The sequence below is a fragment of the Rhea americana genome, unplaced genomic scaffold (assembly GCF_003343005.1).
Source record: "Rhea americana isolate MKP2758 unplaced genomic scaffold, rheAme1 scaffold_314, whole genome shotgun sequence".
NCBI lineage: Eukaryota > Metazoa > Chordata > Aves > Rheiformes > Rheidae > Rhea > Rhea americana.
In genome coordinates, this window is record NW_028186440.1 from 300,768 (window position 1) to 328,645 (window position 27,878).

At 39.6% G+C, this 27,878-nt stretch overlaps 1 protein-coding gene across 4 annotated transcripts; it reads right to left on the reverse strand.

Annotated features, from left to right (window-relative positions):
- On the reverse strand, positions 1-26,959 carry SMCO4 (single-pass membrane protein with coiled-coil domains 4). 4 transcript variants are annotated; one of them, XM_085310237.1, is made up of 5 exons: positions 25,150-25,168; positions 24,749-24,841; positions 21,232-21,324; positions 20,031-20,107; positions 1-1,081 (listed from the first exon to the last, which is right to left on the reverse strand). In XM_085310237.1, the coding sequence occupies exon 5, from the start codon at positions 950-952 to the stop codon at positions 773-775; it is 180 nt and encodes a 59-aa protein (XP_085166363.1). In that variant the 5' UTR covers positions 953-1,081; positions 20,031-20,107; positions 21,232-21,324; positions 24,749-24,841; positions 25,150-25,168; the 3' UTR covers positions 1-772. The 4 variants fall into 4 exon arrangements, 1 of the variants encoding a protein (XP_085166363.1); XR_014896501.1 differs by having other exon boundaries at positions 953-1,081; positions 21,238-21,324; positions 25,150-26,959; XR_014896502.1 differs by lacking the exon at positions 21,232-21,324 and having other exon boundaries at positions 953-1,081; positions 20,031-20,102; positions 25,150-25,692.
- Between the last annotated feature and the right edge of the window lie 919 nt (positions 26,960-27,878).

The window sequence follows — 27,878 nt, forward strand, 5'->3', positions numbered from 1 at the left end:
CATACTCAAAACCACTTTTTTATTGCTGCTCTACAGATTTAAATTTTAAACATTCATATAAACAACTATTTGTATTTATGTAATTTGTTATTAGCTACTTTACCATAAACTGGTGGAACCTTCCTTTCCGGCTTTTGTAAAATTCCTCCTGTTGGATCGTAAAGAATTCACTTTGAATGTTCACATTTCACAGCGAAAAGAAATTCTTTTCAAGTGAACTATATAGTTTTTAATGAAAAAAATATTATATGATGTAGGCTTTCACAAGTCACATTTTTCACAAAATAAGAGGAAGATTCCAAGTAAGACTTATCTCCTTTATTCAAAAAATAAATATATCCTTTCTGAATCAAAGCATTTCATATGACATTAAGTACAAAGAAGAAATATACTTCTTTGGAAGTTCTGAAATAGACATACAAGAGCTCATGGGAGCAACATTATCTATAACAGCGATAATAGCTGAAAGCCGATTTTTACAAATTTATGGCAGAACAGAATTTCCTTTTACAATATAGAACTTCAAACAGATTTCAGAAAAACACCATTTAAAAGTCTGAAAGGCACATGAACTGGACCATAAAACGTACTGGCACATTCACTAATACGTTTTATGTTACATTCCTAAAGAGAAATTGTAGAACCCTAACCAAGAGAAAGACTGAAGATAACAGCAAGTTCCTTTGTAATGTATTAAAAGAGTGGCAGAGAGTTTCTTTTGGCTCTTGATAAAGTATTAATACCCCAAAGTTAGAGACTCTGACAAGCTGCATCATTCAGTTGTATTTGGACGTGTTGCTACATAAACAAATACAACAATGAGAACTACTACAACAGCCAGTGTGGGAAGCACCACRGTGGTGATTTGTTGCCGGGCCTCTTGCATTGCCTGTTTTCTCTCCTTTTTATCTTTGGAGGTCTCTTTTTTGGGTTTTCCTTTTAGCTGCCTCATTCTCTTCCTGGGAYTCTGTGTTCACCAAAATGGGGAGCAAAGAGTTGAGCTGCAGAAGACAGACCAGGGTCTTCTAAAAGATGGGGTTGAAAAATTCCGTTGGCTTCAAAGAGTTGGCTGTGCAAGAAACTGCAAGAGGAAAAACAAAACAAGTCTTCTGAGCAAAATCAACATAGTTATTACAAGCTTCACTTGATAAAACTTTTGTCTAAACTTGCACCAATATCTGTGCAGTTCTTTCAATGAAACTGAATCGCAGAGCACTCGTTCACTTCAGTAATCACATTTTCCCCATGAAAAATTAGAGCAGTTCATCACGATGCATGTATTTGACCAAAAGCACTGAACTTGCATTTTGTTAAGCCAGAAGCAGAGCCCGGCACCATACATTTTGTGCTTCAAGGTAAACAAGATAACAGGGCTAAACACTTAATGAAAATAATATGAATTAACCTTGCATCAACACAGAGCACCAGATAGCTGCCTCTTATAACAACAGTGGGCTCCCAAACAGAGGTCCATGGCTGCACACAGATCTACAGAACTAGGAAGGGTATGCAATGAAAAGCATTATGCATTTATCTTCCACGCAAGACATTCATCAGAATAAAGGGTATAACTATTCTAATAGGCAAAAAAAATGTGAAGAAAGATCTGCTTAAATTATAATTCTGTTTTTGCTGCCATTGAATATATCTAAATCATAACATGAATGAGTGCTGTGACTCTTATTACAGCTGTCATTTTTATAAGGAAAAGATCATCCCAAGTGATAACCAGCCTGCTTATAAATAYCTGTTCGAGACAAGCAGTTGCTGATAAGCAGGTTGCTCTGAAGCACCTACTAGACTAATTTTTAAAAGCAAAGTATCTATGAAGTGAGATTAACAAAAACACTGCACATTATGAAAGCTGGAGAGCAGAAGCATTAGTGGGCGCTTTTACTTCCATACCTAAGTGTGCAGAAAAGTGGAGGGTCTGTGGGTTTTTAAGATACCTACTACAGCTGTGCAATTCACTGACCCCGCTGGGGGAGGGAGGAGGGTAATTTTTTCAATATGTTCCTCTCTTCCACATCTCCCACCATTTCTGTAAGTGCACAACAACTGGATACAGGCCAGATGTATCGAAATACAAATTAGGGGGGGGTGACAAATACAGTCTTATTTCAGTGAATTGAAAGATTACTACCCAAAATAATCAACTGCTGATCATCCTGGAAGTCTTTCAGGGACGTGTTAATCTCATGACTATGTCAATTAAACTAATTCACTCCTTAGCCACAAACTGACCTCTTGCAAGCTTTTCAAAGAGAATGGGAGAATACTCATGATCACATGCAAGCACACACATCTGGGGACAAAACCATAATGAATATCCCAGCGAAACTACTGAAAAGAAGGGACATTATTCTGTCAACCTAGCATACTCAGAATAAAACATACTAAGAAACTAATTGATTACCTTATCTGTCTATCTTTTCCTCTTTTTAAATCATAGAATATAAGCATAATTTTAGTGTGCTGCCCTAGGTGAGCAAGAATACATCAGCAAGCAAAACTGCAAAGTTCTCCCAAGTCACCCCACTTAAGATCTCCTCTTGATGTTTCATCTCTGCTCAACGTTAGGAGTAGCTTTGTGACTCCTCTTTTTAAAAAGAGGTTTTCACTGAAAGTGGGATGCTTTCTCTAGGTGTTGGCTATCTCAGTCAGCTCTGTTTGTTATCTTGACAACAAAAGCACAAAGAAGCTGAAATGTTCATTTACAGAACAAGAATCTCCCCCTACTGTCACGTGTAACCACAAACTTTTCCCATCCTTTCTCCTAAAGCAACAATCTTCGAATTGTGAATCTCATCCAACCCTGTTTCATATATTACAGCAAAATCTGGAATAACTTGACCAACTCGTAATTACAGGAACAACCAGACTATCAAAGCTACCCTGCAGTATCTTAAAACCAACAGCAAATCATCAGTATTTCTACCTTTAAATGGTCCTTGGATACAATCTCAAAAACCAGAAGCATGACAGAATATCTGTGTGCAGCTGTTTTCACTGATTCTGTATCATGCGCACACACCTTTCWGACAAGCAGCTGTTTTCTCTGACCATAAACTTTGCAAATTTAATCTRGACATTGAGGCAAACAGTTTATGCTTTATCAGGCCTGGAATTCTGGTGTTCGGAATGATTCTCAAGGAGATGATAAAATTCAAATCTTAGAAAGAATCAATTCCTCATGTAAGCTCCAGCATTAGAATTAAATACTTAACAGGTTTTGTGGAGACCAGACATSATCAGTGATATTCATGATGGGAAAGCAAGTGGAAATTGGCTACAGAAATTACGTATGACACCATGTTCCAGTCTGTTTATTCAAACAGGTCTACTTTATTTCCAAACTTCAACAAATGTTTCCCTCAGCAAACCCTCAGCCCTCTTACTGGCTCAGGGAAGGTCTCTGGTATTCTACCTTCTGAAAGCTACATTTTTTTTTTCCAATCACTTTGCTAAYTTCCTCTCTTAAATCTCTAGGGGGAAAAAAGTAATCTCTGTTTTACCTCTTCAACTTCAGTTCTGCTCCTGCTTTGGTCACAAGCTTTATTATTAAACTCCAGAAAATCTGCTATACAAAATAAAGTGTTATGTTTGTCCTTTGGTGTAACTAGAAAACCAGTGGTCTAGGCTATAGTAATTTCATATTGTTCTCTGTCTCCACTGTTAAAGTATGTCAGCAGGTTTTGTATCTGGATTACTCAGAAGACCTAGGAAGTGATGGACAATAAAAGTCCTTGGGATTTTCTATGTACCATAGTAACAAACAGGAGCTGCTGCAAAACCAATCTCTCAAACAATAAATGTATGCCTTGTTCTACGTAACATCACTTGCTACCCAGCCACTGAAAACATTAGTTGTTTTCAAGTCTCTTTTAAATGAATATTTCGTTCTGAAACAAAATTATGTAAGTTAATTACATACACTAGCTATCTGAAGAACTAAACCAGAAAGCCTTCCCACAAACATCAGCAGCACTAGAATTACAAGCTCATGTTCTCAAGTTTGGGGATTTGGCATCAACCTCCAAACAGGCTTCTAATAGACTRGGTTACTTGGCTTTGCTACTGGCAGAGCTGGACTTGCACAGAAGTTTGGCCCATAATTTTTAAGCAGATGAACCTTACGATTCATCCAAACTAAATCATAAAATAGAAGCAGTGAATCTCTGCAAGTCACTGCCAGGCTCCTGCTGCCACTCGGAGTCTGGACATGACTGCCACAGATTAGACAATCTCTGCAAGAGACAACATCCCTCCCAACAYGAGGGCTCTAGCACACTGCACATGCTGGTATACAAATGCCGGTATGCAGCACTTCAAAACAGCTTAAACGGAAGCAGAGCTCTCACTTGGACACCACAGTGCTCAGTTACACACAGAGCAGTTCTATGGGCTATGTTATGCAAGGGGAACCACAGCGCCAGAGCTGCCCTTCTCCACTTCGACATCTCCTACCAGTCACTTGCAAGCTTCCCCCTGTTGACCTCACTGGAARGTAGATGACCGCTTACATCTAGGGAAGTGAAGAAACATCTAGGGAAGCGAAGATACAGAAAGACCAAGTAGCTTTAGCCAGGCAAGTTGGTGCTGCAGCTGGGTTAAGAGGAGCAGTCTTGTTTTCAGCAGCGTGCATGGGGGCTCAAGACAACAAATTACCTCACGTTACTCACTTACTTCCACTTTTGGCCAATAATCACCCTGCCTGCCTGATGGTAAGGCCAAACTCAGATGCAGACAGGAAGGAAGGAAGACAGCACCAGGATGGCTGTAATTAATCCGGCTACTACTGCCTGCTGCGAGTATCTCAGAGCAGTTCCCTATCAGAAAGGCAATGAGAAAGTGATGGCTCACAAGTACTCTGATCTTTTACAAACCTCTCTCCAGCCATGACGATCACCTAATCGCTCTCCACAAGAAAAATAATCAGAAGCTTACCCTTTCATTTCAAATGGGAGCTAAGAGTCTCCTTTCCATTTCTAGTCTCCTCCGAACAGGAGAGGGCTTGCCTTGCAGACTGCGCTACCCGGCCCAAGCATCTGTCAAGGTCAGAAGCGAACACCGAACTAGTTCAACTAGGCTTTTACCACAAAGCATCAGTAACTGCCTCAATTGGGACATCCATATAAACAGCAATAGAAAGGATAGTCTTGCAAAAGTGGAATATCCCTGGGCCACAAGAGTCTGACAATAGTCTTGTGCCAGTCAATAGAGCCTATTTACTCTCCTTTCATGAATTTCACAATTTAAACTTTCATAATAAAATCACATCGAAKTGGTGAAAGAAGATCTTTTTTTAAAGCTCACTATAGTCATCTGTCCCTCAAATGCAGGAAATCTCTTGGCTAGAAAGAAACTATATTGATTGCAATCTCAARAAAAGAAGCATTGCCTGGCATAGTTGGTTGAAACATCCAAATCACAGAAATCACCTCTTCTCTGTGACACAGCACTACTGCAACTTGACACACTCACTGAAACGCTTGGTCTCAAGAAGAACAAAACATAAAAGTTCAAGCTGCTTAAGACTAGCCTAACAAWTCTTCAACAGATTAAGAATTCAAAAATTTAGTGCCTTGGCTTAAAGTTTAGCTAGTGCAATTCCATTCCTCCCTGCCCATTATCCAAACTGCTTCTAATATACAAAACACTTATTATTCTAAATTGCTGCTTTAAGTTACTGGAGCTGTTTTGCAGAGCCACCCTCAAAACCTAACAGCACAGATTAACAGACTTAGTTACTTACTTAGTTAATCACATCAATGCTGAAGCATTTCTTAACACCTTAAAGCAAGTCAAAATACAGTTAATCAAGGATAATTTTGTACCAGAATATTATAGTGAAATTTACTGGGACTAGTCACCTTCAAAACACACCAAAAACATTCCAACCAGAATTTATGGTAATCTGTTTTGTTTTGTTTGTTTTGGGGGGGGGGCAATTAACCCTGATCATTAGTAATCTGCAATTAGAAGTTCTTCATACTATACGTGACTATTTCTGCAAGACAGAAAGYGCAGTACTGACTCCAGCTGCATTAATACCCGCTAAGTACTCTGGTTTCTGGATCTCCTTCCGCATGCCACACATGCACAGAAGATTTAGTTTATCCGCACTTAGTGTAATCACATGTCTAGACATCTGAAGAACTTATTATCACCAACTTTACACCATGAATGTATTAGCCATGTTAAGCTGAATAATTTTCCTCCAAATCCAAATTACAAGTGTTTGCAAGCCAATTTGGATTAACCTGGCCTCCTGATCCTGCTACTGTCACTGCAACATTTCTGAAACAGCAAAATATCTTGAAATTCAAACAAGCAATCCAGCAAGAATTAATTTTTATCGTTTACATTTTCCCCAGGGCCAAGTATGACATTGAGATATTAATAATAAAAAAAAAGCAGAGAAGCAGACACACTGTGTTCAAACTGGTTGCTAAAAGTAGGGAAAAAAGCCGCAAGATACATAAGCAAATATTCCTTAGATTATATTAGTGTTTAAAAAGCCCCCTAAAACCAGTAGTTCTCAAACACTGAGACACACCAATATCACAAGTCAGTCAAGGAAAAAAGCTTAAACTAATGGGCTTTCCTAAGCTTATATTACTCTAGAGTACCACAGCCAGGGCTGCTGCTGGAAGGAGGCTGGAACAAGAAGAGAACCCAGGAGAYGGAGGAGGTGGCAGAGACCCAGAGGACTAGCGGGAAGTTTGGTTAGCAGTAACGGTTAGTTGGTTAGTTACCACTCAGCACAGCACAGAGACAAAACCTGTGTCTAGCCTCAGGTTAAGGATGATGCCTTCCATCAGGAATAAAGAAAAGTGATTTCCACTGCAACGCTCCCAAAGGCAGAGGCCACAATGCAGAGCACGCTGCTGTTGTATGTTCCCAGCAGAGCACGTGTGGCGTCTCCGCAGCGAGGAGTGGCAGCTGTGGTTAGCAGCTTGCTCTCCTGCTCACAAGGCTTTAATCCTCTTTTTACCACATATAACTTCAGCTTCGCTGCAGCTTAGCCAGCTGCCCCTGTGCGGAGCCAGCAGTGCCTGACGCAGCAGAGGAGAACCTGACATGCTGACCCCGGTCAGCTTCGGGAACTGGGTGCCAASAAGTCGGCTCAAGTAATACTGTTCTCCTAGCTGCAACCCAAAATTAACCTGCCAGGAGGTATCTGCTGCTTACACGTCACTTTGTTTCCCACCTTTGAAACACACTTTACAGCCAAGCAATTTTTTAAAAAATAACTGAACTGCACGGAAAGTAGTCCCTAGTGTTTGTGTAACTACGTAATGAAAGAACAAGACCTGCTTTAGATTACACCACAGAGCACAGATTCTCTCCACAAAGGATTTTACCTCAAGGTGAAATACCACATTTTGAAGGTGGAGTTTTCTTTGGTACAGCTCTACAGTCCGGCCATTGCTGCAGCAGCATCAGCAAGGTCACCAATTTCTAATGTGATTCAGACAGCTTAGAGATACAGCTAAATGAGAATATCAGAAAGCCAGGTGTATTTTGGTAGGAGCTTGGGGCAGATTTATGAAGGGTAATATCTGAGCCCTGGTGTGGAGCTTTGGCCAGGACCTCCAGACACCTCAGTTCCTCACTCAGCCTTTCCCTCAGCCTTGGCAAAGATCCAACTCTCAGCGAGCTGTTTTTCTTGTGTTTCAGTTTTCACGGGTAGACGAGAGAAAAACAGTGATCCTTGCACCTTTTCTGAAGGACACCTTCAACCCTTCAGATAGATGCTAGGTGGGTGCCCTGCAGGATTTACACAGTTCCTCAAGCAATTAGACACCCAACTGTAGTGGAGTCRGAAGCCAGAGCTGCTCACAAACGTTGGAAAGGACATTGGGCACCCAATACCTTTGCAAATCTGGCTGTGAGGAAGGGGCTTTCTATAAAGCCTGATTATAACATTTTTATCTAATATGTAGTGACTGTCCAGCAATATTTCCAACCATTTTCAAGCACAATTATTAAATCAAGTTTTAAACACTAAATGTAAAATGATACAGTCTAAAAAAACTTTATTTGACAGGCTCCAGCGGAGCAAAACGGTTTGTATAATCACTTGTGTGGGTGACAGAGACAGATAGAGCAGAGATTTGCCAATTTGACTAAGACAGCTGAACCCTAAAGAGTGAGCCTGCCCAGGAGATTAGCAAAAAGCACTTTAATCCCAATCACATTCTTCTTCTCTCCCTACAAAGCAAACCTCCTGGGCCAACCCACCTTCAGCAACAAAAGGCAGCCCCAGGATGAAGGGAATATTCCAACTGCAGGAGAGCACCTTTCGGTACTGAAACACAGCCCGATTCATATGACCACTGACACATGGAAACAATTATTACGTACTTAATGAAGAAATCTTTAATTTGCTCCTAATGGAACAAGTTCACCCTAAGTAAGCAAGGAGTCTTTGGGGAGAGTTATACAAAGTAACACACAGCACCACAAATAAGGTTCACTTCTGCACCATCAAGTCTGTGCTTTGGGTCACCCAGCTCATTTCCGCAAAACAGAAGTTACATAGTAGAACTGATGCATAACAGAAGATAATGCTTGTTARTGCTAAATTTGAGACCTTCATGTTTCTGTGACATTATCTGGCAAGCGATTTCAGAGTGCTAAAAATGAAGAAAAACATAAGAGAATTTTCTGCTCTGTGGAAAATGGATTTTCACATTACAGCATGAGTGTAATTTGTAATAGCATAAAAATTTACCTCAGTCTATTTCATTCTATCAAAGAATTATGATTAACAAATCAAAACACCCTCTTTTCAAGAGTAAGAGCTTTTAATTACATACATAACAATATGGAACTATTAAAATACTGTTTAAAGTCAGTTTAACACTGTCTTACAGTGAATTTTTTTGTCAAATTACAGACCTAAATCAGAATTGACCCATCATTACCACAACATCACATTTACTGTAAATGCAGCTTTGAGAGGCTCCAAACTATTCATAGCATTTTGAAAATGAAAGCAATCATTGAATTCTGCCAGAAAGTCAGAGAGAACAAGGACATCAACAGAAAGAGAGCTATTTTGATACAATTTTCACAATTCTGAGGACTTGGATAGAGTGAAAAAATCAGTATTGGAAACAAAAAGCCATGGGACTACTTCATCTGGGAAGGCATCATTAAGTAGAGACTAGGTTACACTGTTTTYGGCAAAGACAGTGTTATAGCGTGATCCTATTTGATCAGAACTCTGGAAGAAGAATCCAAACAGAACGCAATAAAGAAAAAAAAAAAAGACAATCTTTTGCTCAATGAATGGGTGGGCAAATAAACAATATTCTTCTTTGTAGATAAAGAATCAGTATCAAGACAACTTTTGAAATGGGACTAGTACTTACTGAAAGCATGAGAAAAACAAGCAATTTATTTCACTGCATGTATTCAATTCCTAGGGGAGGCTGTAAAACAAAATCTTGTCACTCTCCATGTATACAGCTACAAATGATCTTATATGCTGTTTGTTACATTTATATAGGAGTGGATAACATGTTTGCTCAGCTGTTTTCTTAAAAAAAAWTTTTCAGCTGTTCCTGACAAGATTCTTTTGGATAYAGAATATTTATCTTCCCTTTGTAGTTACAGAAATTCAGTTTGTTTCTAAATAGACACACTAAATACATAAATAGTCACTGATACTTAAAATACACATGCAGTTTTTCCAGATTAACTCCCAACTATTTGGTCTCTCTGACAATGAGCAGCAGTRAGAATCAAGTGTTAAAGTAATACTTCTGTTTTCCAATATAGCTGTGTCAGGTTGAGAAACAGATTGTCACTACTAACTCATATCACAAACCAAACCGTCACCAGAGGGTAGCAGTGCTCATCTCCTGAACTGATGACCACCCAGATGGGAAATACACATTTTCTTTTATCTATCCAGTGTGGGGTCTGATTGTTACCTCTCCAGTTCAAACTACTGGTTTCCCAATAAAACCACTCTCTGAAACAGCATCATTGTAAGCATGTTTGAAAAAGATCCCTAAGACATAACCCAGGCAGCTCGCCAACAAGTCCAAGGCCTRATGTTACAATTTTGTAATGCATACAAGAGAGCTGAGGGACTATCACTGCTTTTCATTGTAATTCTACTGTGATTAAAACTTTAGCTTTGAAAATTCAGTCCAGGCTAAAAGTTGGCGGGCAAAAAAACATGTCCGCAGCAAGAACAGCTTGTTAAATCTAAACAACAGACAGGCCAGAGAAGAGAGTGGGTGTGGATGGGTGGTTAGGGTTGGTGGCAAGATGGGGTAGTACAAGGATGGAGATTTGCCAACTGAAAAGCTGAAGAAACTCCCAAGATGCAAGTGCAACATCTAAAAACAACACTTCTGTACTTTTTGACCACATGACAATCTGTGTATGCTGGACCAAAATTATCTGTCAAATAGCTTCTTCAATGAGCAAAAAAACAACAAAAGGGGTCCTGTCCTGGCTCAAGTTACAGAACTGTCTGCAACAGGAGACAGCAAGACAGATGTTTATGTGGGCTCCTGGTACCTTCCTGGGACAGTCCTGAAGGGGAAGATGGTCAGCAAGGCAGTAATGCTGGAGTTTAAGGTTTTATTTTTTATGAAGTATCTTGAAGTTATTTACAGATTTAAAGCAAACTGGATGTGATGCCAGAGCTTATTGGACAAGGGGTTCTGATCTCAAACTCTCTCCTTCAGAGCTTGTTTGAAGTTCTGTTTTTTCAAGCTTTTCTTGGCACAGATGGTTTTTCAGTAGGAGGCTGAGGAAAGACTGCTGTCATCATGCTTGTCTTTCCCTGCTTGCACACATGCCAGGAGAGGACTGAGTAACACTGGAGAACAAAGTACAATTTATGACAAAAATCACACAGAAATCAACCCAAGCAGAATTGCTGAAGTGGATGAACTCAGATAGAGGAAAATTTTTCAATGTCCATCTACTGTCCCAGGAAAAGGGACTTGTTTTTCTGTGGGAACAAGTATTTTTGAGCATGTCCAATGGAGTGGCTTTGCAGGTTTCATTCTCACCTGTGTCGCCTTCCACAGGCTCACTTGATCTGGGTAATCAAGTTATTGATGTAGGAGATGCTCAGCCTAGAACTCTAACACCCACAAATCTGCGCCCTCCCCTAACTCCGTTCAAATTACAGAAATGCTCTCAAGTAGCAATGTTACAATAACGCAATCAGGACATCTTTTTGGAGGAAGAGAAGATAAGAATTGAGACTTGCAACACAGGATGGGTGGGGACAGTTTTTTCTTCCTATCACTGGTCTCATTAAAATCTCATTCATTCTACTTCCCAGCTTAAACCTGAAGTCTTATTAACATTTCTCTAAACAATCCCACGCTATAACAAAGCGCCAGACTCCCCTGCCATGAGTGATAGACTCTGCTTCCAATTATTAAGGAGAAGACACATAATTACATACAGCTGAATTAGGCCGATTAAATCCTTGTTAGTGTCTGTCAATTGACACATAATAAGATACTGTGACATTAATGTAAATTAATTTAAATGCATAAAGTTTAATTAAGGCCTAATAAAATTACAGGGACAAAAAGTTTTGCATGGTGTAACCAAAGGGAGTTTCCCCACAAAACTACTCTCTAAACACAAGCTCAATTTTGCCTAATCAGTTCTGCAACAATGGTTCTTGCACCACCTATTTATGTACTCCTATTTACAGTCTCACTGTCAGGACTTTCCATCAGCTCAAAACTCAGAAACAAAAGCAAATGCTGCAGTCTTGGGGTAATGCATTCATCCATTCCAAACAAGCATGGGTAGGTAAAGAATAATGTCTTACTGAAGTTCCTCTATAATGTTCAGTAAACAATTATTGATTAAACACCACAATTCAAAACCAGAAAACCCAAATGACCTTTTTTTAAAAGCACTCATCAAGATCAAAACATTATATTCCCTGATGTAACAGCATTCATATTCTCCCTTCTCAATTATTCCCATATAGACTTTCCAGCTAGAAGGCTTTTTAAAAAAAAAAAAAAGTAATCCACTATATTCACAATGCTCTGAGAAAGTTGCCAATGATACATAATTAGGCATTAATCTCAATATGCTGATATAGCAAGATACCAGCTTCATTCTCCTCACTGAATTCCCTACTGACTAGATCCAAACTTTTCCAAAGATACTCATGTTTGTGCACAGCTGTAGTCATCTTTTTCATGCAACTCACAAGCATGTGAAAACTGAAAACCTAACCACAAGTTAAATGTATTAGGTGTTTGGTATGTATGCAAGCCATTTCAGCCTGTCTAAGCCCATACACACATGCAGTCTCAAGGAGATCTGGGAATGGACCTCAGATGTCCCATTACCACCATGCTTTCCCTTTTTTCCTCTTCATGCTTTCTGTGATGATGAGTTCAACTGCTCTGTGTGTGTGTATGTGTACGTACGTGTTATTTCCAACTCTGATGTAGATGCTTTCACTGTTTCTAGGTAAGCTGTGCTTAGGCACGCATTTTCCAAGACAGAGTTAATTATGACAAGAAAGGTACAAGAGCAGTGCCATAGCAGACCTAAGCTTTACCAGTAAGCATGCTTATGTTTTGCTATGTTAAGAAGTAGGATCTAGGATCTCACACAGGACAATTCACTGTTCCCAAAAGCAGTCAGCTTTTCCCACACTACTATTTCCTCACATGCTCCCTGCCAAATTAAATCAGTTTGAGTATCTCATTACAGGCAAAAAAAAAAAAAAAAACATTGCAGATTTTGTTTCATGGTCTCTAGACCAGCTGAGCCTGCTGCTCTGATCTGGTTTACTGGCCAATTCGTGAGCTACTCTGCTCAGCCACCTCTCTAAGGAGACCCTACTGTGCTTCAGCAATTTCAGAGAACATTGAAAGACACACAAAATCCTCACCAAATCCTCACCCCAAAAGACAGCAAAAAAATCTGAAGAAGTCTATCTCCCAAACATTCATGTTTCCTAAAGAGCTGGCTTCTCTTTCCCCGAGCTGACAAGGAAAAAATTGAGAAACAGAAGTGCTAGAAAGGGTTACAGTGCATTCTCCTGGAAAATACATTAAAATTCAACACTATATTAAAATTATCCAAAAAAATTAAGCCCTTCTCTGTTCAACTATGTGCCTCAAACTCTCAGCCCACCTCCCCATGCTAGTAACAGATTGATGTTAGACAACCTTTTTTGAACAAGTCTACCAGTTTTTCTGAATATATTTTAATCTTGGTTTATGTTTTGTTCTCTGGCAACACAGCTATTTAAGTCAGCCATCTAAGCCAGAGCTCACAGTAATTTTTCTTGTTTCTGTTCTACTGCAATCCTTCAAAGCATCATAAAGGCAAATTTAATAAGCACCTCAATTCATATTGCTTTCTATTTATAACACTGCAAGCACCTGCTGCTGAGATCTAAGCAGATATCTTTCTTACTTAGAGATTAATTCAGATTAATCTTAATCATTTCATATTTTACAGCAATTTCAAGAAACATGCCTCCAAACCTTTCTGCAATTTCATTTAAGATCCTACTTTTCAGCTCTTAAAAATGCTACTCATTTTGTTTCACTGTTCATTCACTTTACAAAACTGAAGTGAACCAGCTACACTTGGTATTGTCTTCTGTAGGATTCAGCTGAACCCTACCTTTAAGGCAACTGTACGCACTCAACAATCCAATCATGTCAAGCTGTACCCAGAACCTAAAATAGTGTTAGGTCAAGTCAGCATTAAGGCCTAGGCACAGTCTGGGAACCATCCATGTGCAGAGRAGAGGTGCTTAAAAGTGCCTATCCTGTAAACTGGTAAAGGGGCCAGAAGTCATGGGGTTTTGCTCACGTGCTATTTGACCTTCCTCAAAGCATGGATTTATTAGTTTTTAATCTTGTCACTAAAGTGCCTCTGAACACCAAATGACAGTCAGGGCTCCAAAGCTACCTTAAGTCTGATCTTGCAAAGGAGCTAAGGCATTAGCTCTTTAGGAGACACAAGTGAATCCATCTTCTAAAGCTTACACAGTATTTACAGATGCACTCCAAAATTCAGGGCTGTAGACATACTGGTATCCAGAATATTAACATCAACTGCTCTTTCTCTTGTTTCGTTTACCAAGACCACAGACAGGAAGTCTAATCCAGGGAAAAAAACGTTAGGCAGAGCAAGTAGATGAGCAAGACAATGAAGCCAAGAGAGCAAAAGTAGGATAGCCCCAACAGCGTCTGAGTAAAGAGGAGAAAAGAAACAGAAGGAAGAGAGAAAATAAAGCACAGAAGGAAAAGCTGTACAGAAATAAAATAAAACCTAGATGGAAGAGTCAATCCAGCGGAGAAGATGGACATCAATTATCATTCTYGTCTCTGGACTTTGTTACTCTTAGTGGCTGATAAGCAAGGCTTGTATTTCTCATCCATCTCCTATCTACATATTTAGGTTTGCTACACCACACTCCACTACAACCTGCCAAGGGATCTTACAGAAAACTTCACAGGGCATGCTGAGGAGAGTTTAATCTCAACAGTGACCCTTAAGGGCTTAAACTCCAACTCCAGAGGATTGTTGTGCTATTTGCATCTCTGTAGGGCTTTGAACATACAAGATTTTATGCACTGACTGAAAACAAGTACCTTTCAACAAAAAATACGTTGTTGCTGTTTTTAATTATCTCAATCCTAACTCCAGGAGAAAAGCACACTTATAAATGCCTGAAGTTTTCAAAACTCTTTTGTTGAAAAAGTATGCAAATGAAATGGCTCAGGAAACATGAGACACATCTTTGTAAAGGAGGATTCAGCATCAACACTCTCCTTTTCTTACTTACATATGAACAAAAACTCCATACATCTATTATCTTGAAAAAGCAGATTTTTAATTTTTTTTCCCAACATRAAAGGAGTAAGAATATAGATTTCCAGGATTTCCTTGGTCATTATAATGAACGTACCTCAAAAAATAAAGCTGACACATTAACATTGTAGGTCATCCTTAAAAAGGAGAGTCTGTACATCTCTTCTGCCTCTTGCTGCAACTTTTAAATTACTATCCCGAAGCTTCTGTATCCTTCATGTGTTCTCATAGTCTTCCATACCTACTCTTTATCATTTAGGGATGTTTCAAACTTTTGCAACAGCTATGTTCAATAAACCAGCTACAGGCAGACATGCTGCCCATATTCCACAATTCCAAACTGATAGCTAATAGTGAATTTTAGGCTTTCAAGCAAATAGGGTAACTTAAAATGGCAAACGTTCCTTTGTCTACCCATCTATAAATTATAAGTGACAGTAGCAGATTATTACTCATCCACTCAGAGTGTTTGTTTGGCCCTGAGAGAACTGGCTTTATTCCAAGAGCTGGCAAACACTGGTTAATATACATGTAAATGTTTTACTTCTCTCAGAGTAGGCAATTTCACAAAATGAAATACCAAATTAAAGACGACCCTTGTTTTCCTGTTGATGCCTGTCTCAGACACAGAGCTACTGAAAGCCCTTGCAGTCTTTCTCACACAGAAGTCAATAGGGAAAAGTCACCCTTTCTTTTAAGAGTGAGACAATTTCACTGAAAGCTTTTTATAGAAATATTAAAAGTTCTCCTGGAGTTAAGTGAATGAAGACTGGTTTATGTGAGGTTCCTGTACTGACTTGATAGATCAAAATGTACTGAAGTGGTTTTGCAAACACCACTTCAAACAGGCTGCTCCTCAATACAAGAGCTACAGAGCCAGAAGCGAATTCAGAGACCCCAATTTTTATTTTAAGAGTACTTTAAAAATACACTTTACAGTTCCTAAGAGAGAAAAGAGACTAAATAAAGAAAAATGTAACATATGTACACTCTTTTTGAGCATCGGGTTGCCAAACCCAAGAGAATCAGCAAGCTCATTATGGGTATTTGGAAGCAAGGTGCAGACAATATGCTTCATCTCTAGCAGAACTCCCAGAACCATCAATTTTCTACAAGGAGCCAGAGACATCAGGAGATTCTCCTATAACACAGATCTACCAACCGCTGTTGACTCCTCTGTCCAACAGAGGAGGGATTTTCTGCAAGAATTAACCTACTGCAGAAGCGAGAACTACAGRCACATTTTTGAGAAGGGGAAGAAGGGAAAAGGAAAGCCTTTACCTACTTCCCCTTCCCTATTCTCACACAGTCCTCTACATATGGTACATTCTCATCTTCCTAGACAGCACACTGGAGAGTTTCAAACAACTAGAGATGCTAGTTAAACGCCATTTCACAAACTTCTATACTAAAATGCCACAATATTAATATATTTCAGAACAGCAAACTTACCATGAAATACAAAATAAGCTAGAAAGCATCAGCCAAGTTCTTGATGGAGCTCAAGAGTCAAAAGTGTAAACACTAGGAATTAAAAAAATAAAAACACACAACTAGGGCACCTGCAATCTAAATCCATCTCCTTCTAGTGGAGGGGAGATGGACACATACTGATGGGATTTAACAACTACCAACAGAATACCTTTTCAAAAGATACAGGACTACGTACATGTGGGAAGAACTGAAGAAAAAGGAAGTAAAAAGAGTTCAGTTTCAATATGACAGCTTGTCCCAGTTGCTACTACAGTGTTCCACAGGTTTCAGCGAGGTCTCTCTGGACACAAGCACCTACTTACATGGAACAGTCTGCAGACCTGAGCTTTATGGAGACATGTACAGCGAAGACCACTGGCATAGGCTAAAATAGCATAAGTTAAAATAGAAAATATCAGGCTTGGCTTCCTCATATTTTCTATTTTAACAAGAAAATATAATGCAGACTCTACTACTAATTAAATTAACTAAAGCTACTTTTGAAATTGTTTTAGTACTTAAAAAAAAGAGGGGATTTTGAGAAGTAACTACAGAAAATTATAGAGATCATTACTGTTAGAGCAAACACACTGTCCAGTGCTTGACAACACACTGCTTTGAACCTTGGACTTAACATTGCACTTCTCAGGGTTGCTTTCACACAAAACACTCTCCCTCACCTTCTATACTACTGCTTAGATGACACATTTAGAAGATCTCACAAGGAAACCTGCTGAACAAAAGGATGACATAACACAACAAGACATTGTCAGGTCCAAAACAAAAGAGGATTTTTAAATTTACTGTGGAGCATCACTTTTCAATGGTCAACTTTGTATGCAGCTGCGATGAATAMACATGCTTGCCTTAACTGTTAGAGAGAGCACCTCTCTAAAATGAGAGCATGCTATTACTAGATAAAGTACCAGCTAGATAACACTGATTACCACACTGGACAGAGATTTTAACCRAACTGGAGAGCACACAGCTAATCAGATTTCTTAACAGACTTCTCTCACTTTCAGTAAGGGTGATGCATACTGCATAAAGGATTTAGAAAGATATTTTTCCCAAATAGTGTGTACCGTTCTACTACAGCATTCTGTTATCATCTCAGCTTATGTTTATATACTGGATGGTAAGTCTGGAACATGAACAGTTACAAAGAGGTTAATCATTAAATTCAAGCTGTGCCAGGACAGCAAAGCTAACCTCTTGAATAAATTTTGAGCTTAGATAAAGGTAATATTTATTTTCCTAAAGAGGTTTCATTATCTATCTCTAGAATCACAAAGAAATTGTGATTTCTTTTGAGAGTATGAAGTTAAGAGTTAACCCAAATATCCTATTTCATTTCTACCCAAACAGAAACAAATGTATTTGAAATGCGGGGAATACGACAGACCTCTCTTCCTTTCATTGTTCTCTCCCCTCTGAGAGAAACTGTACTTCACAGGACTTCAAACCTCAAGGGAAAAAAAAGAAAGAAAGAAAAAAAAAAACTCATCTTTATTCTACAAGCCTTTCTTCCAGCACTGAAAATCCAATGTGTATTTTCTCCCAACTACCTTTATCTCTGTTCTTAACACTTTCCTAGAAAGAAGGTTTTTTAGCACATAAGTGGACATCTCTAATTTGATGAAGGGATAGAGTTTGAAGCTTACTCAGTTAAAAGAGATGACAAACAGTTGCATGTGCTATATCTACCATCAAAGCTTTCTGACGTATTTTCTCCTTTCCCACTCTGATTTTCCTGTTTTCCTTTTAAAAAAATATTTACATCAGAACTGACTAGCTGGCTGTTATAAGCTATACCATTAAACACAAGAGTTCCTTCTTTACCTCCTGCAACTATAACAATTATAACATCCTTAAAGGGAAAGTGATCTCAGTATCTAATTTCACACAGGTACTGTGAAGTCCTGCCTGAACCATGACAGGTCAGTGACAAATGGAGTATCTTACGGACTTCCCTAACTTTCTGAAACTACCATTTTGACCTACTTACATCTCTGGGAACATGAAGCTTACTTAGATAAGGTCTAAGCAAAAGTGAGGAAAACTACAGAGACTAGCATCAGTCAGTAAAAGGGGGGGGGAGGAGGGACAGAAACAACTGCTTGTCTTTTAGGACAAATAAAACAATTTCTTACTCCCTCCTTTTGGAAGCCTTACCTCCTTTAAAGTTAAGCAAAGTTTCCCCAAAGCAGCCATCACTAATTGCATTCATTTTGCATTTTTATGTAAACAAATTTTGGAATATGTAAGTAAAAAAAAGAATATTAAATCATAGGATATGTACTTTCCAGAACCTTTGTCTTTGGAGAAAAAGAATGAAAAATAATTGAACATGCAAGAGAAATACAGCTAAACAAGAATATGGAACCTGAAAGGCTTTTTGCTGAGGTCCCTAGTGTCTTAAGAATTTATTAAAAGATAATGTTAGAGCACCTGAATTTCAGAAAATTACTTCAGAGATGGCTCCTGCTCCTATTGCAGCAGTTTCTGCTGGAATATTTTACTCKGGCTGTCAGCCAAATCTTTGCTATGCTGATGCCAAATAAACGATGCCTAGTTTCAATGACAGATGCTTTTGTGTTGACACATAATTGATATGTTCATATTCAGGGCTCCCTAGAATCTGCAACAGCAAAGCTTTAGTCACAAGACATATTACTGACAGCAGAATTCAAAGGGAGCAGCATACAGCTGATGCTGCTGCACCGCAGGTACCACAAGCCTAGAGGGACACCACCACTAACAGCCAGGCTGCTCAAAACAGTGGAGACCACAAAGTTTCCAGGGCAATGGAAAATAAGGACAGATGCCCCAATAGTGAAAGTTAACTGGTCTAGTCAGAAACCAGCTTGGTCACAGAAAAAGGAAACCTTAAGGCTTTCAACACAAGTTTCACATGCCCTTCCTGCAGAGCTCATAAGTGGGTAGGAGATGGAAGTCATAGAAACACCACAGCACTGAAGGAGCAGACACGCCCATAATCATCTTCTCTCTTTGACTCCTTGGTTTCCTAGGCAGGAAACAAATTATCAACCTTTAAAAACATATTTGGGAAAGGTATGCTCCAAAGGAAACATCGTATTTCCCTTCCTTGCATTTTCACTCTCCTGCCAATAACTTGAAATAAAATTTCAGGAACAGTATTTATTTTGAGAAACAATTATAACCTTTTTCTACTTTTCTAAAGATCTGCAGTATTTATTGTAATTCCTATAGAAAATGCATACAACCACAGAAGACATTATGATCTATTTAACTTTTAATAATGCATCATCGTATCTGTCACTCAGTGAATGAAAACATTCACAGAATTAAAATATTYAGAGAAAAATTCATACTCAATCATTTCACAAAAAAAGAAGAAAACACCAACAACTAATATCATAGTTTTCTGTCATTTATCCAGCTAGTATATGTGGTTCAGCAAGCATGCAGTGTGAAATATCTTGCTGCAAGGCCTCTTTTTAATTACAATTAGGTTAAGCTTTAAAATATTTTTCAATTTCCTTATATGGGGATTATTAAAGACATTTTAAGTTTATTAATAAACAAGAATCCCTACCTGAAAATCTTTTCAACCCTTGGGAAGCATATTCTGTTGACTGCTTCCTAAACTGTGTTTCTGAACACTAAACACAGTTCTGACAGCTTCTGTAGTCTAATAATCACTGCTTGCAGAGCCTTACCTAGCTCTCAGATGCTGTCTGTGCTTCTTAGCTTCCCTAGCCTGGGCAAGATTTGATCCTCCAGTGTCACTTCTTTCCTTATAAGAAAAAGGATCAGAAAATATTGACATTAATTCCTCAGACTCTGCACATTCCAGCTCTTCCCCTTAATTCTTCCTCTCCTGTTCTCTTGTGCAGGAGAAGACCTTTTCTCGTACTAAATTTCTCCTTCAGGACTGGCCAGAACAGGGTAGAAAGAGAAAGTCATGTAGGGAATGTGAGTTTATCACCACTGCCCACTTTTCTCCAGCACACCAAATTTTCATTTAATTTAACAACATAGAATATGTAAAATATGCAGGATCATGTGCATGTAAAAGCACAGAGTGTTTAAAAAGGGCAAGGAAGGGCATTCAGTAGAAAAGCTTCAGGTGCCAGTGGATTCTTTTCACTGCTGTAAGAGAGACCCTGCATAACCCATCTTTGCCAAGAAAACATATGGATAGTAAAAATTTAAGCATCAAGTGCCCAGGCACCGGAGTTAAAGTCACAAAGCACAGCTGAGACTGACCTCCCACAGGCAACCGGGCATTTCAGGCACCTATTCAGTACATGCAAAAGCGGCATGAGCAAATATCTGAGCTAGCTGTACACAGGCTGAATGACCCAAGCCAACAACGGGGCGCATCTGGACGGTAAACCACAGGCAGGCCCGAGCTTCTCCCTCACATCCACAACAGCACAGATGCAAACTAGCTCCAGTTCAAAAGCTGCAGTTGAGAGTGGTGCTGTGCCTAAACTAAAAAGGCCAGTCTCTCACTGCCGCATTTTAAATTGAGTGCAGCACTGAAATAAAGCTAGAAGGCTTGCAGACAAAGTTCAATGCCTATCTAATCATTCRAGCATGTGGGCAGAGGCGTAGGTCAGTCTGCGAGGCGTTGCACAGATACACCCTAGCTGTGTTAGAAGGGGCATAATTAGCCCAGGAGAAGCTCAGTGTTAATACACACTGACCATGATACCAACGTGAGTTTCTGCTTGTTACTGAATCTGTCAGGAATACATGTTCCTACTGTTTTCTTTGGGCTCTTGCCCAACTTCTCTTGCTCCCCCTTAAGCACACACTAGATTTCTTAACTTTCTTTACTATTAAATTTATTTTTAAATAATCTATCATGTTATTAAGAGASGCAAGGATTTGAAAAGTCAAACAGATTCTCACTCCTACTTCTGCTGTTGGTGTTTGTGTTTTGTTCAGTTTGAACACAGAGTAGAAAGATCTTGCCTCTGGATTCTCCCACTCTGGAAGGCCGTGCTGTGGGTATAAAATATGGATAACAGTAAAATGGTTACATGCAAATTTTTCCCTCACTTTTCCTCCAATTTATAATGTCATTTAAAAATGCAAAAACGTGTTTGTTAGAGCTAGATTATTTTACAGTAAGTTAACATGCCAAATAAATTAGTAACAGAAAGAAAGCTGCCAAGTAAGCTAGCAAGAACTTTTTGAAATGTAAGAGGCTGTTAAAAGCAGTTTAGGCAATCAAATTGGAGGGCAAATCTTATCTTTACAGACACTGTTCTCTATCCTGTTATATGTTTCTCTTACCACTGGGGGAAAGACTTAAACAATGAAGGAAAACTGGCTATAGGCTTGGTCTGCAGTCTGAAGTAATCCCAATTCAGCAGCAATAACCAGCATCCAGACTTTTTTTTTTTTTTTGATTAATGGTATCAGACTCAAATATTTAGGCAAGTAGAAGTTTATGTGCACTTCTTCCTCCACAACAAAGCCTCCACAAATAACTCCAAGCCTCTCAGCTTCCTAACACGTTTGATAGGTTACACAACTATAATTACAAGCCATGCCTTCAGATGGTGTCAACTCAGTAAACAGGAGTTTTTCTGATGCAGGAAAATAATGATGCAATGCAGCACTGTCAGTTAAACCCCTCAAGTCATTTAAGARAGACGTTTATCCTTCACTTTCTGTGCTAAATTGTCCTACGATTTAACAGTAAGCTCTCTTACTCCAAAGTAGCCTGCACTGTGACAGCAGGTGAACTGGTTTCTAAGCAGAGTTTAGTTTGCAAAAACAGACAAGCAATTCTGCAGGTGAACTCCCTGAGCTTTTTGGGAGTGTACCTGCAGGATCAGAGCCATATATGATCCTKGCACCACTTGAAAACCTGACCAGTAGACTAGCAGCACCAAGYCTGGCAGTCAGTATTGCCAGGGGCTGGTGTACAATAGTAAGTATTTAACTAGCAGGCCAAGTCTTCTGAACACCAGAACAAACAAGTCTTGTGATAGTCTCCTTTTTCACTCAGTAAGGTCCAATGAAAGGGTCTGGGATCTTCAAACTTAGTTGTATGGTGAAAGCTATGTACCCGAGCAACATTTCAAGGTGCGCTTTTATAATTAAAAGCTGTACCCTGCAGATTAATCTGAACATTTTCTTGTCTTTGTCACCCTTTTACGTGGGTGTCAAATCAAGCACAAGATCTTTCCTAATGCAAAGACACTACATACAGACGTTACTGTCATTTAACTACTGGTAGTCTGCCATGCTAGCAAATAAGCTATAAGATGCAAAGAATTCAAGTGAGCTTTAATAGTGAGTTTATATAGCACATCTCCTCTTCAAGCCTGGTGGTGAACTCTTGGTCCAAACTTCAAACAAATTGACAAATGGTGAAAAACTAATCACAYCAACTTCTAAAGATAAAGCAGTCTGAGAACAAGATGGTTTTGTCTTAACGGATATATACTGGAGATCTAATACATCCAAAGCATGATTACCCATACTTCTAGTATGTACAAACCCCCAAATTAAGATAAGCTAAACTCAAGCTTTTTATTCTCGTCAATATTAGGCTCAAAGAGCCTTACTAAAGAGCCTTATCAAAGAGCCTATCTGAATGCAGCTAGTACCTACAGCATTAAAGGCCCCCTAAAAAATAATTGCTTTGCTTTTTTTTCCCCCCCTCAAGTTTAACAAAGTAGAGTCACAGCTCTTTGACCCTAGTGTATATTTGCACTCTTAACAGATTTTTTGAGAACTGCCTATGGCCAAAAATCACAGCCAGCAAGTGCTTGTAAATGAAAATGCTTAGGTAGTAAACAGTCCCAGGCAAAATGGCTTGGGTTTGCAAGTGCAGAGTCGTGCACCTAGGGAAAAATAACCCTAGGCACCARTACAAGCTGGGGGCTGACCCTGTGGAGAGCAGCTCTGCAGAGAAAGACCTGGGAGTGCTGGTGGATGACAGGTGCCATGCAACGTGCCCTCATGGCCAAGAAGGCAAATGGTCTCCTGGGGTGCTTTAGGAAGATTGTTGCCAGCAGCTCGAGGGAGGTGATCCTGCCCCTCTACTCAGCCCTGCTGAGGCCTCATCTCGAGCACTGCGTCCAGTTCTGGGCTCCCAGGACAAGACACACATGGAGCTACTGGAGAGAGTCCAGCGTAGGGCTACAAAGATGATCAGAGGGCTGGAGCATCTGCCCTATGAGGAACAGCTGCGAGAGCTGAGCCTCTTCAGCCTGGGGAAGAGAAGACTGAGGGGGGGGATCTTATCAATGTGTACAAGTACCTGAAGGGAGGGTGTCAAGGGGATGGGGACAAACTCTTTTCAGTTGCCCCGTGTGACAGGACAAGATGCAATGGGCAGAAGCTGAAGCACAGGAAGTTCTGCCTGAATGTGAGGGGGAATTTCTTCCCTGTGAGAGTGACGGAGCACTGGCACAGGTTGCCCAGAGAGGAGGTGGAGTCTCCTCTGGTGATCTTCAAGGCCCGCCTGGATGCAACCCTGTCTAACATGCTCTAGGTGCCCCTGCTTGAGCARGGTTGTTGGACTAGATGATCTCCAGAGGTCCCTTCCAACCCTACTGATTCTATGATTCTAATTACTATCCTTTAAGGGGTGCCCATATAAGTAAATACCATAGACCACAGCATTGTACACTCCCCCACCCAGCTCCCTTTTGCCTGGAGAAGCAWTTGTACCAGCAGCAAGACATGCCACATTTCCACTTTCCTTGTGACAAAGATGCAAACATATTGGTTTAGGCAGAAGCAGCTTTTGCACTGAYGCTGCTCTTTATTTTCCACATTTTTTGTGAAATACAGAGACAATTTCTGAGTAAAGCCTTTGGGGAAAGAGCTTTACTCAAAATCACTCCTCTGTCTAGCACAATAAGAGCAGAGAATGCAAATTAATTTCAGTAAAGGCAGCTGGCAATCAATAAGAAAGGGCTGGTCTCCGAAACTGAAAGTAGCTCCTCTGAGGATAAGAGTTAAAAGGGGAAAAATATAAGAAGATGAAAGTAAAGGAAGTACAAATGTAAACAATGTGGTTGGGAGGGTACAAAAGGAGAAAAAGTCTAATGGCACAACTTAAAAAGTAGGAAAAGAGACAAAGAACAGCTAGGGGTAAAAAGGAAAAAAAAACACTACACAAYTAGAATGCAAATAAAAGGATCATTAGAAGAAGTCTTGCAAAAGAGATGTGCAATCCACACAGAAAATAAAATAAAGATGGTGAAAGGGAGCAGGTAAGAGGGTAGGTGGCACAAAGGTTTAATGCACCAGGCACAAGTTCACAGTCTAGCCTGACTAATAGGTGCTGATGAGTCTGATAACGAGTTTTAGCATTCCTTCTATTGCACATCTGGCCAAATGACAAAATCCTCATAGGTTTGTTTTTTAGCCTTCTGCCATAATCTAGAAAGTCAATACCCACCTGAATGAGCCAGAACTGACTCACTCCATATTTATTCAGACTCTTTCTCTAAGGTCCTCTCACCTCAGGAAGTCCACAAGCACCTGTAATAGACTGTGAGAAAAGCCCAGCATTATCGTTATCACCTGTTTAAAGAAAAAAATAAAAATAAAATAAAATAATTCCTCAAGACTGACACTTTCACTAAGTATCCCTCCTGTTGCATCCAATTATTATAAGCCAGTTAGACAAGGAATGCACCAGGTCACAGAAGCCACTTTTCCTTGCATGTATTACAGTTACTCCTCGATACAAAAAAAAAAAAAAAAAAAAGTATTTGGCACTGTCGGCAGCCTCTGCTCAGGGGAAACCCAAGAATGAAGCAACCCACGTACTGCAGGTGAGTGGCACAAATCACTTACCCTTTGTCTGCCATCTACATAGCTGATTCTGGTTTTCAGTTTTACAAATGTCCACCAAGGCTACCTGGTTATCATGGAATTAAGGTCACTATTTTGCAAATGCATTTAGTATTACATATTTGGAAAGAGGAAGGTAATCACTTACTTTGTTCAAAACTTTTCAGCCCCAAAGAATCTCAGCAGCAAACTACACACAGTAAGTAACTCCTTTGATGCCCAGAATGTAGCCACCATCTTTAATGCAATAGCTGCTTAAATAGCATACAACAATTATGTAAGGTGGAAAGCCAYCTTTTGTACACATATGAAATTGAAGAGGTAGGTCCTACTAGTTCAGAGTATTTATTCAGATTAGGTTTTGACCAAAATACTGATGGATTAGACAGAGACCTCTGTCAATTATGCATAGTATACTTTAAGAACATTAATACAAAAAAATTAACTGGGGCATGCTCTATTCTTGGAAAGGTTCTCCAGGATTTCTAAAGAAAAAGTGGTCAGAAACTTCTAGTCACACTGACATCTAAAAACACGTAACTCACATTTTTAAAAGATGAAAAAGTGACAGAGAGCAACTGAAAACAGTATACAACAAATCAGACGAAGTAAGATGGAGAAGAARAAAAAAATACTGAGAGTAAATCAGTGGTAGAGCAAGAGACAACAAAGAGAATATCATCACACATTCTCATCCTCTCAAGATACAGGTGTGTATATAAACATCTGATCTCTGGCTGTTTGCCACAACCAGTATACAGAGCTTGCTTCCTCTATTGCCCACAACATTTATTTTAGGGTTTGACTTAATAGGTAAAAATCTCAAAAAGGAAGTGGGATGAAGGATAAAGTAGCCTGTATGGTTGCAGAAGTTTACATCCTCTATCTCATGTCCTACCACTACTGCTAATACAATTACAGCATTGTAACAGCAYACCCCCCTAAGGCAAGTAGTTAAGACCTTTATATACCGAAAGAGATGCCCTTCTACATTAGCACAGCTTGTTAGCCACAACAGGATTAAGAGCTCAGCAAATCCTCACTGAGCCCACATCTGTCATCACAACTCTTCCCCATATGGGCAGATAGGAAGGTAACTTCCCAGCTTTACTGGACAATTAATGGAAAGGCGATATGGTAAAAATGATGATGATGATGGAGCAACACCAAATGCCACAATCACAGAAACTCCTCAGAATTTCTTACCTGGTGAAAATAATGCCACACAGTTAAAGAACTTGCRGTCTTAAAGAGCAGTCCTGCTGGCCCTGTACAGCAATAAATCTCAGGAGATCTCAAGAGCCCAGAGAAGACAACAGCCAGGATCTCTCTGTCTGACACTTCTCCAAGCATGACAGTACTACCAGCATTAGCCAAATGTCAAAAAAAGAGAAGTCATATTTGTATGCAATGCAAATTGCTACTGGATATTATGGATACATCTTGCAGTGCAGTATGCAAAGATAAGGAGGGAGACAGAGAGATCATTTAGTTCTGGAGCACATGGACAAAAGAATTTGAGCGAAGAAATGCCAGATGCATTCTCAGGGACCTCAGATTTCTTTGGGAATAGCTGGGACACAGCTCTAACAATACAACCAAACCAAACCAATTCAGTGGAGAGATCTGGGCAAATATAAGAATGAAAAGGCCCTCTAGATCAGACAAATCATTTTTATGGTTAAACATACCTCAAAGACCATTCTGCAAACTTGTGCTTAGTTTTTCCAAACTCTGACACCACTGCAAAAGATCAGTATCTCCCTCCMCGAGTATAGACCCACGAAAGCACTGCTACCTACTGAATGTTCTATCTACCCTTCCATGAGCCAGCTCACATCACCTAATCAGCATGTATATCTTATCAATATGCAAAAGCATTTCACTAGCTATTTAACATACAAAAAACAACGATAGATTTTAAAAAGCAGGCTATTTTGTTAGCAGACTGATACAGCAGTCAGCAATGGGGAAATAATCAGTCTACTGTCTCAGGTGTTACTCTGCACACCTCCAAACAAGCAGCAACATGCTAGCGGTCACCTAGCAAAGTGTGATTCAGGGTAAACAATTCTGAGCAATCACCACCCCATCCTGCACTCTGGGATGGCCTCAAAGCTCTGGTGGCATTTAAAAACAGAAGGAGATGGGGGTATGCAGCCACTGTTAAATATCCTATGTCTGAAACAAATCAGTCCCATCAGTCCACGAACATTGATCTGGCACCGAAACAGTGCTCTATCTGCTAAGGATTCCCCAGAAACAGGGCTTCCACCACCCACGCCGGTAGCCTCTGTAGAGACACCCAGCTCCACAACAGCTCATCTCTCTCTATTTCCACCTGGGCTGGCCACACTCTTTCTGCAGCCCCTTTACACTTCCTACAAGCCAAGAGGAAAATTACTACCAAGACTGCTGTAATAACCAACAGCTCATTTACCTGACAGAGGTGAATGACATCTCTAACAACTCCRAAGTTTGAGAACAGTCTAAAATCCGCTTTATTCTTTTTTTTTTTAGTCTAAGAAATCGATATATTATAAATAAGTCACTAAAAGTTGCCACTCAAAGGCACTTAGGAGAGAAGTAGTAAGTTTTTAAAAGCGTATTAATGAGAAATAAACTCATTTCACTTTTTTTTAATACAGCATCACAGAATTCCTCCTAAATTTTTATTTAATTGAATTGAGATTTTTTTTAGCAAAACTACAGGTAACTGACAATTGAGTTCT